This window comes from Culex pipiens, chromosome 1, assembly GCF_016801865.2.
Source record: "Culex pipiens pallens isolate TS chromosome 1, TS_CPP_V2, whole genome shotgun sequence".
In the NCBI taxonomy this organism is placed as follows: Eukaryota; Metazoa; Arthropoda; class Insecta; order Diptera; family Culicidae; genus Culex; species Culex pipiens.
The window spans coordinates 125332423-125342387 of NC_068937.1; the positions used below are offsets into that span (position 1 = coordinate 125332423).

The following is a 9965-nucleotide window of genomic DNA, read 5'->3' on the forward strand; positions in this document are numbered from 1 at the left end:
ATTTCAAGCTGAAACTGTTCCATCCCCACCATCGAGCGCCCATCGCAGTAGGCTGCGCCTGTGGGTGGTGGAGAAAATGAAGTTCGGTTTCAACAACCACGCAAACCAGTACGAAATATATTCGCTCTTACGTTTTGTACTACACGTGTTTCATTCGTTTCCGGACACATCAATTTGGCGACGAGGAAAAACCGGAAGCATGGCGGAACTACAACAGGCGATCCTCAAGATTACGGAATTGCTGCAGAAGATGGCGGCACCGGCGGCAGCACCAGATAACTCCGAGCAGATCCTGGAGTCGCTGGCCACCAACATCAGCGAGTTTTCTTTCGACGAAGAGAACGGTGTCACTTTCGACAAGTGGTTCCGGCGTTACGAGGACATGTTCAAGGAGGACGCGTCCAAGCTGAAGGAGGAGGCGAAAGTGCGACTTTTGCTCCGGAAGTTGGACACCACCGCACACAGCCGCTATTGTAACTACATCCTGCCCAAGCTTCCAAGTGCCGTCAAGTTCGACGACACCGTGGCCACGCTACGGAAAATTTTCGGCTCCCACACCTCCATCTTCCACAAACGCTACCAGTGTCTCCAGCTGGCCAAGTCGGAGGCGGAGGATATCATCACCTACGGAGGTAAGGTGAACCGGGCGTGTGAGGACTTTGAGTTCCAAAAGGTGAAGATTGACCAATTCAAATGCCTCATCTTCATCTGCGGTCTTAAGTCACCTCGATACGCCGATGTTCGGGCAAGACTCCTTTCCCGGATCGAAGCGGAGACCGCCGAAAACCCTGTGACGCTCCAAACCCTGATCGACGAGTTTCAGCGCCTCGTCAATCTCAAGGCGGACACGACGCTGGTCGAGCGGCCATCAAGCTCAAAACCAGCAGTCCACGCGGTCCAGGAGAGGCGAAGCGGTCCCCAGCAGCAGCGTCCGGCGAAAACCGAAGGCAAGTTACCCCGAACCCCCTGCTGGCAATGCGGCCAAATGCACTTTGTCCGGGACTGTCCGTTTTCGGGGCATTTGTGCAAGGCATGCAACCGAGTTGGCCACAAGGAAGGCTATTGCAGCTGCGTTTCCAAGCCTTCCAGCAGCTCTCCCAAGCCGGATCATTCCGTGGAGGAGAAGAAAAAGCAGGCGAAGAAGCAGCAGAAAGCCAAGTCGCGAGGAATTTTCGTCAACCACGTGGCTGCCAATCGCAGCAGGCGTAAGTACTTGCCGATCACCATCAACGGCGTTGCTACGCAACTGCAGCTCGACACAGCCAGCGACATAACGGTGGTTGCCAAGGCAACGTGGCGCAAGCTAGGACAGCCATGTTTGCAGCCATCCTCCATTCAAGCAATCAACGCGTCCGGCCAGCCGCTCGGGCTTGTCGGCGAGTTCGTGTGTGACGTCACTCTCAACGGCAGAACGGAGCGCAGCAGATGCTTCGTGACGTCATCGCCTGGACTCAACCTTCTGGGAATCGAATGGATCGAGCTCTTTGAGTTGTGGTCCGTGCCGATCGATTCCATTTGCAACGTCGTCGAGGTCAAGTCGGTGGAGGAGCAGCTTCAAGAGCTTCGAGCCAACCACGCGGCCGTTTTCGACGATTCCCTGGGACACTGCACCAAGACGAAGGTAAAGCTTTATCTCAAACCTAACGCCAAGCCCGTCTTTTGTCCCAAAAGACCAGTTCCGTTCAACACCATTTCCCTGGTCGACGACGAGCTCAACCGCCTCCAATCTCTGGGAATCATCACACCTGTTGAATTCTCGGAGTGGGCCGCTCCGATCGTCGCTGTGCGCAAGCCGAACGGAAGAGTTCGCATCTGTGCGGATTTCTCAACTGGTCTGAACGAAGCATTGGAAGCCAACCACTACCCGCTGCCAACACCGGAGGAAATTTTTGCGCAGCTGTCTGGCAGTTCCATCTTCAGCATCATCGACCTCTCCGATGCGTACCTTCAGCTCGAAGTTGATGACGACTCCAAGAAGCTCCTCACCATCAATACGCATCGAGGTCTGTTCCAGTACAATCGCCTCACTCCGGGGGTGAAGTCAGCGCCGGGAGCTTACCAAAGCCTCCTGGACGGAATGATTGCGGGCATACCTGGCGTCCGCACCTTCATGGACGACGTCATCGTGTTCGGACCAGACCGGAAATCGCACGCATCTTCACTCAAGCAGTTGCTCCAACGTCTCAAGGAGTACGGGTTCCACGTCAAGGCCGAGAAATGCAGTTTCTTCCAGCTGCAAATTCGGTATCTAGGACACATCGTGGACAGTCGAGGTATCCGCCCCGACCCCGAGAAGCTGAGGACGATTGCCGCCATTCCTGCTCCAACCAATGTGTCCGAACTGCGATCGTTCCTGGGCGCGGTGAACTTCTACGGAAGATTCGTGCGCAACCTTCACGAGCTACGCCGCCCAATGGACCAGCTGCTCAAGAAGGACACCAAGTGGCGTTGGACATCCGAGTGCCAGCAGGCGTTCGAGAAGTTCAAGGAGGTGCTCCAGTCAAGCCTGCTACTAACTCACTACGATCCGAAGCTGCCGATCATCGTAGCCGCGGACGCGTCGAGCACCGGCATCGGGGCCGTCATACTCCACCAGTTCCCTGATGGCTCACTCAAGGTAGTTCAACACGCGTCAAGGTCGCTCACACCCGCTGAGCGCAACTACGGACAACCTGAAAAGGAAGCGCTCGCGTTAGTATATGCGGTAACGAAGTTCCACAAGTACCTGCTGGGACGGCCCTTCACACTGCAAACTGACCACAAGCCGCTCCTGTCCATCTTCGGCTCGAAGAAGGGAATTCCACTGCACACCGCGAATCGCCTCCAACGCTGGGCACTCACGATGCTGAACTACGATTTCGAGATCCAGCATGTGTCCACGAGCGACTTCGGTTGTGCCGACATGTTGTCTCGGCTCATCGACCGTACCATCCAACCGGAAGAGGAGTACGTCGTGGCAGCACTCACGCTCGAAGAGGACCTGGTAAGCATAATCGCAGACACAATCGACAAAGTGCCGGTCTCTTTCGCAGCTCTCCAAAAAGCCACTGCGACGAACGCCACACTCCAGGCCGTGGTCAAGTACATCCGCGACGGATGGCCAAGCAGCGCGGGAACGGTCACCAACTCCGAGGTTCTTCCCTACTTCCGCCGACGGGAATCGCTCAGTCTTGTCGACGGCTGCGTGATGTTCCACGACCGAGTGGTGGTTCCGACCCAGTTCCGGTCCCAGATTTTGCGACAGTTCCACCGTGGACATCCTGGAATGGTCCGCATGAAGGCGATTGCGCGCAGTTTCGTCTACTGGCCCGGACTAGACAACGAAATAGAGGATTTCGTTAAGCGATGCAACCCTTGCTCCATCGCTGGAAAAGCACCCACCAAAACGTGCTTAGAATCGTGGCCAACTCCAAGCAAGCCGTGGTCCCGGATCCACATCGACTACGCCGGTCCCGTGGATGGCGTGTACTTCCTGGTGGTGGTCGACCCATTCACCAAATGGCCCGAAGTGTACGCAACTCGAACGATGACAGCGAAGACGACCATCAAGCTGCTGACCCAGTCATTCGCTACGTTCGGTATTCCGGAGGTTATTGTTTCCGACAACGGAACCCAGTTTACTGGCCACGAGTTCAAGGAGTTCTGCACCAAGCTGGGAATTCGCCACCTTCGAACCGCTCCGTTCCACCCACAATCAAACGGATCGGCGGAACGATTTGTGGACACGCTGAAGAGGAGCCTTCGCAAAATTCGCGCGGGGGGAGAAACCCTGGAGGAAGCACTGCAGACGCTTTTGCAAGTGTACCGCTCGACCCCAACCAGCGATCTCGATGGCAAGTCTCCGGCGGAAGTGATGTTCGGCCGGCCAGTTCGGACCATTTCTGCTCTCCTTCAACCGACCAAGGACAATTCGCCAAGCACCAGCGCTAGGGCGGAGAAGCAGAACGACACTTTTAACAAAAAGCACGGCGCGATCCAACGGATTTTCAAGCATGGCGATGCCGTCTTCGCGCAGGTCCATCGTGCCAACTCCTGGCAGTGGGAGGCTGGTACCGTGATCGAGAAGATCGGCAGAGTCAACTACAACATATTCCTCGACGACCGCCGACGCTTGATCCGTTCGCACGCAAACCAGTTGAAGACACGAGTTCCCGAGACCACAGCCTCGCCAGAGCCGACGCCGCTCTCGATCTTTTTCGACGGTTTTGGATTGGCCGATGCGGTAGCAGCACCAGTGCCTGCAACTCCAGTGCCAGTTCCTGTTCCAGTTGACGACAGCGATCCGGAATTCTCGGACGACGACTCTGAAGAATCTGACGATCAGGAGCAATCCGGTTCATCCGAAGCAGAGTTCGAGGACGCAGCTGTAGAACCACCGGCACCTGCCGCTCTCCCGGCGGGACGAGCTTCTGGAGGACAAGGACATCCGGTACCTGAAGCACCTCAAGGCGCGCCAGCTGGTGGAGGACGAGGACAACGCGCAATCAAGCTTCCAGGAAGATTTTCCAACTTCTGGATGAAATAAGGGGGGAGATGTTCCATCCCCACCATCGAGCGCCCATCGCAGTAGGCTGCGCCTGTGGGTGGTGGAGAAAATGAAGTTCGGTTTCAACAACCACGCAAACCAGTACGAAATATATTCGCTCTTACGTTTTGTACTACACGTGTTTCATTCGTTTCCGGACACATCAGAAACAATATTCGTTGTTCTTAAAATTAAACAAAATAAACAAACAAAAAGATAATTTCCAAACATAAAGCAAATGGTACCAACGATTACTGATCAGGTGGCGCAACGCAGAGGGAAGCAATTATTTTACGATTACGCGGAGCGGTGGTGATGCAGCGAAACACATGTCGTCCGAATGCCAAACAACAACAGCAAGGATAATATAGTATTTAAGGGTAAACAATTATTGTAACCGCAAAAAAAGAGAAGAAGAAGAAGAGGGAATAAAAGCTGTGACCATTATACAACTCATACATATAAACTCACGTATATTACTGGTATAGGAATTAGCCAAAAAAAAAGAAAAAAGGAACATAAACTTGATAAGAATTAAGCTAAAAGAAATACGACAACATTCACAAAAACTCAAAGAAAAAGATAACGATTTCAATCCTAAAATTAATCGCTAAATTATTTAATGAAGTTTGCGCAAGGATAACGCTGCAAAAAAGCGGTATTTTACTCTTTCCTAACACAAACATATAAAGCTTGCATAATGGTTTCGTCGTCATACTACAAAAAAAAAAACAAAAGAAAAGCGTGCATTAGGCAAGTGTTTACAAAATTAAATCTCAAAATTAACTGCGAAGAAAAGAAACAAACATACAAGAAAAATGATAATTAAATTACGGAAATCCAATGCTAGTCAAGCTGTGCGATGGCGACGACGCTCGTCTTGGGAAAAGGAAGCAAATGATCTGAAAAAAAGTGAGTGAAATCATGCTGAAAATGAAGTAAGAAATACACAATCTGCTAACTGTGAGAGTTGTATTGAAAAAAAAATCCTACGTGAAGTTTAAGGAACAAAAAAAGTGGTGAAATAAAGTATTCAAGAAATTTTATACAAAAAAGTGCCTTTGTTCGTTTTGATATTTGATGAAACTACCGAAAAAAACCTTTGGGGAAATCAAGTAAGTAGGGGAAATTCTCGTATGTTTGGCAGGTTAAGCACTCGCTCCTAACTCCATCCAATTTGCTGATTTTCTCTATTTAAACAACTAATTTTGCAAAACTTTTGATAGAAACTGGCTAACTCACTTCTTATTGAGCTATTTATCACTCCATTTCAGTTGAAAACGCTTTTAATTAGCTTTAATTGAATGTCAAAGTTCTGACCTGCCAACATTAGAGGCACGCTGGAATTAGATGCTGTTCCCCTAAGTGAACGGTTCTGTTTTTTTTCATGTCGGTTTTTTTTTTTCTCCTTTTTAAAATTATATCAGGCTGGTACAAATTTTGTTTAAAGTTTTTGTCGCCCTTGATTATCCGAAAGCCTCGGAAAAATTCCACTTCGGATAATCAAATCACGAAAAAATTAATTTTTCGCTGGCTTTTTTTTAATGTCGACCTCAAGTATGACCCCTAAACTGCCGTTCTACGCATAATTGTCCCATGTCAGTTTTGGCCGATTTTGACTTTATGACACTTTTGAGTTTAGTTTTACGTATACTTTAAGAAAAACACATAAAATCTGGTACTTTGTTCGGAAACTCATTAAAAACAACACCAAGTCTGTTTGTCCCATCGTTAAACTTCTACGCATAATTGTCCCACCAAGTATTTTCTTACACGAAATCATTAGTTTTACTAAGCATTATGTCTTTTTAACCTGTTGTATAGCAAGAGAATCACAACTAAGGGTGATAAACTGCTAACTGGGGCGATTAGGGACACATAGGGCGAATAGGAACCCACGGGACAATTATGCGTAGAAACACAGAAATCGGTCGAATAATTTCAATCGCGTTTTTCTCAGTTGCACTTTTTTGAACATGGGACAATTATGCGTAGAACGGCAGTAAACTACACTAAAATGATTTAGATTTTTTTTTTAATTCCAAGATGGCGGCCAAAAACGCGGTGATGTAATATTGAAAAAATGCATTTTTTTTTTATTATTTGATAGGCAATCAACTATTCAAATTTGACTAAAATGGGGTCGCATAACTCAAATTTGATGTTAAAAACAAGAAAAAGAAAAAAACGTTTTTTTTCTGTTCGTGAATCGAGGCTTCGGATAATCGAGTCTGGAGTGTATTGGAAAATATGATTCTTGAAAAAGGATTTTCTAAAGGTACCTATTAACAATATTTTTTGCAATTCCTTTAAAAATCTCACCTTTCTTGTTATTTCGAAGTAACAAAATGGGCTATTTACAATCACCAAAAATAACAAAGCTGAAAAGTTTACCTTTTCAGCACTTGTATCGAAAAGTATTTCTATTTTCTTTTCAATTCCTTTTTTCTATGCGTTTTAGGTTATTTTTTTGCGGAATTCAATGAATGAAAAGCTGAGAAATACTACTTACTAAGCTATTTTCTTGCCTGACTCTGGCTCTGAGCATTTAGAAAAGGAAAATTTTATTTTTTATTCTGGCAAAAACTTTTTGGAAGCCTTCCATGCGTTTAAAGAAGCTATTTGGCATCCAAACAAATTTGACAGCTATCCATACAATGTTGGCAACTTTGCCAAAGGAAAAAATGTAAAATGGGTCATTTCGCGCCAACTGGCACACCACTCGAAATGCACTTTCTCTGATCAAGTTCAAATTTGGTGGAGCTATTGATAGGGGAAATAAACCCATTTTAAGCCTAATAAGCGGTCTTGTTTGAATGATGCTGGATGATCTGGAGTGTTCCTTGAAATTCAGTAAAACCAAGAACACCAACGAGTAGAGCAACTTTTTGTGGACATTTCTGTTTATTTTCACTTTTATTAAAAGTTATGCTATTCCTTTTACAAGCATTTTAAAAAAATACTTCAAAAATGCATTCTAATCAGACGAGTGCATTGGGACACGCCCATTTTTCTATTTTCAGCTTAGTTCTTTTTTTTCTTCCAACGCTCGTTTGGGTCTGCTTCGTGCTGCCAAAATTGATGAAATTTTGAGCGAACACTCACGAAAAGTAGCATTTATAGAGAAAGTTTCCTGGCAACACCACAAGCGCTGCTGGTGGTGTTGGTGGCCACCCTTTGTTCTTTATTTGCCTTCGCTTCTCGCTCGGTTTTCTTCAGCCTTCGATTTGAATGGGTGTTCAAAATTAAAACGTCAAAAGACTTGGCGCGTTTGTTTTTTTGATGGCGCTTGCTAATTATTTACATGCTTCGGGATTATTTTTCAAGTCAGTGACTAACTAACGGTCAAAAGAACATGTAGCCGGTGTAGGGTTTTCGTCCTTCAAAATAATGTAAACAATATAAATATATTGTTCGGGTAATAATAACCCGAAACAGACTATCCCTTACTGAAGCGTGTACTTGGTTTTTGACAGCGCATGAAAAGAGGCGCGTGTTTATGTTTACGCTGTGGACAGTTGAGAGTGAACGTTTGGCGCGGAAGTGTAAGTGCGATTGAATTGTGCTGGAACCGGTTGGCGGAATCCGGAGCAGGACACGACGGAAGCGGACATGAGGTCAGTGGGTGGTTGGGAGGTTAATGATCGGCAGCGATGGTGCTGCGTCCGGAACGTCGTGTCTCAAGGAGTCCCGGTTGCGACTCTACATCTGGCGACGAGGATGGGATGGACCGTTTTTTTTTTATCAGAGGGAGAAGAAGGGGACAACGGACCAGTTTCCGGGTGTCGTCAAATTTTAAACGAGCGATTGTGTGGGAATTGTAAAATTGATAATTTGATTCTGGTAGTGAAGTGGTGAAGCGAGTGTGGTTTCTCGCAAGATTGTTGATGAGAAGAAAATAGTAGAAATTATTGAAAGTGGAAGCGAAAGCGAAAGTAAAAGTAAAATGGTTGATTGTTTTCCCGGAGGGCTTGTCGTTGTTTATGATTTGATTCTTGACAGTTTGGCTAGAGGGCCTTACTGCAGTAGAAGATGTGCTGAGCTGGAAGGGTCATGGATCGAATGATTTGGCTAGGGGGCCAAATGATTTAAAGTTTGCAAGAGCTCGGGGGCTCTGGAGTTGAATGATTTGGCTAGGGGGCCAAATGATTTAAAGTTTGCAAGAGCTAGGGGGCTCTGGAGTTGAATGATTTGGCTAGGGGGCCAAATGATTTAAAGTTTGCAAGAGCTAGGGGGCTCTGGAGTTGAATGATTTGGCTAGGGGGCCAAATGATTTAAAGTTTGCAAGAGCTAGGGGGCTCTGGAGTTGAATGATTTGGCTAGGGGGCCAAATGATTTAAAGTTTGCAAGAGCTAAGGGGCTCTGGATTTGAGTGATTTGGTTAGGGGCCAAATTAAATAAAGTTTGCTAGAGCTAGGGGACTCTGGAGTAACATGATGTGCTAGGGGGGCAAATGATCATAAGTTTGCAAGAGCTAGGGGGCTTTGGATTTGAGTGATTTGGCTAGGGCCAAACGATTGTAAGTTTGCAAGAGCTAGAGAGCTCTAGAGTTCAATGATGTGACTCTTAAATTACTCAATTTTGGCTAGCGGTTACAATCTATAAAGATTTGCCAGATCCTGGGAGATATAAATATCAGTGATTTGGCTTGGGGGCTAAATTTTGATAGCGTGGAGAAACTAGAAGGCTCTACAGTAATATAACTATTGCAGAGATGTCATATGTCTTTTGATTATCCGATTTAAGAGGCACCTTAATTTATTTAAAAGAGCTAAATGTTTGACAAGAGTCAAAGGAATTGAATTTGTACGAATTGATTCCCAGTACGTTGTTGTATTTAAAAGATGTTTCCTAGTCAAATCTGAAGTATTCAAAAGTAAAAGTGATTTCTCGATAGGTGTATAATCGAGGCAAAATCTTGACGGAGTTTGAGGACAAAATGTAACTGAAAGATTTCCGAGTCGAATTCATTGACAGTGTTCTATATATTTGACAGAAAAGGTTTGCTTTGGTTTGAGAGCCAAACGATGATCAAATTTTAATGTGCAAAGACTTGAAGACGAAACATTTGAGACTAGTGGTCGAATGTGGTTGGAAATGTGACAAGAACAAAACGCATGCTGCAGTTTAACTCACTTTACTGCAATATTAATTAGACGATATTTGGTTAAAGGAGTTTGAAGTTGAAAAAGGCTTCAATTGAAATGATTCAACTCTTCCATGTTTGTTATGATTAAAATTCCCACCAGGAAATATTTGTGAACCATTCAAAACATAAATGTGCTAATTGTTTCAAGTTTTCAAAGTGCCTTTTGTTTTGTTTGGTGTTTAAAACAATAGTAAGGTCTTTCTTCTTATCATTGTGGCGCATATGAGAGCAAGCTAGATGAAAGAAAAGGAAAGAGATGAGAGGTTGGCAAGTGTTGGACGAACAGTCCAA

At 46.0% G+C, this 9965-nt stretch overlaps 1 protein-coding gene across 1 annotated transcript; it reads left to right on the forward strand.

Annotated features, from left to right (window-relative positions):
• Positions 1-6: 6 nt before the first annotated feature.
• LOC120427889 (uncharacterized protein K02A2.6-like) lies at positions 7-5583 on the forward strand. The gene has a single exon (XM_039592823.2). The coding sequence runs from the start codon at positions 77-79 to the stop codon at positions 4523-4525; it is 4449 nt and encodes a 1482-aa protein (XP_039448757.2). The 5' UTR covers positions 7-76; the 3' UTR covers positions 4526-5583.
• Positions 5584-9965: the final 4382 nt, after the last annotated feature.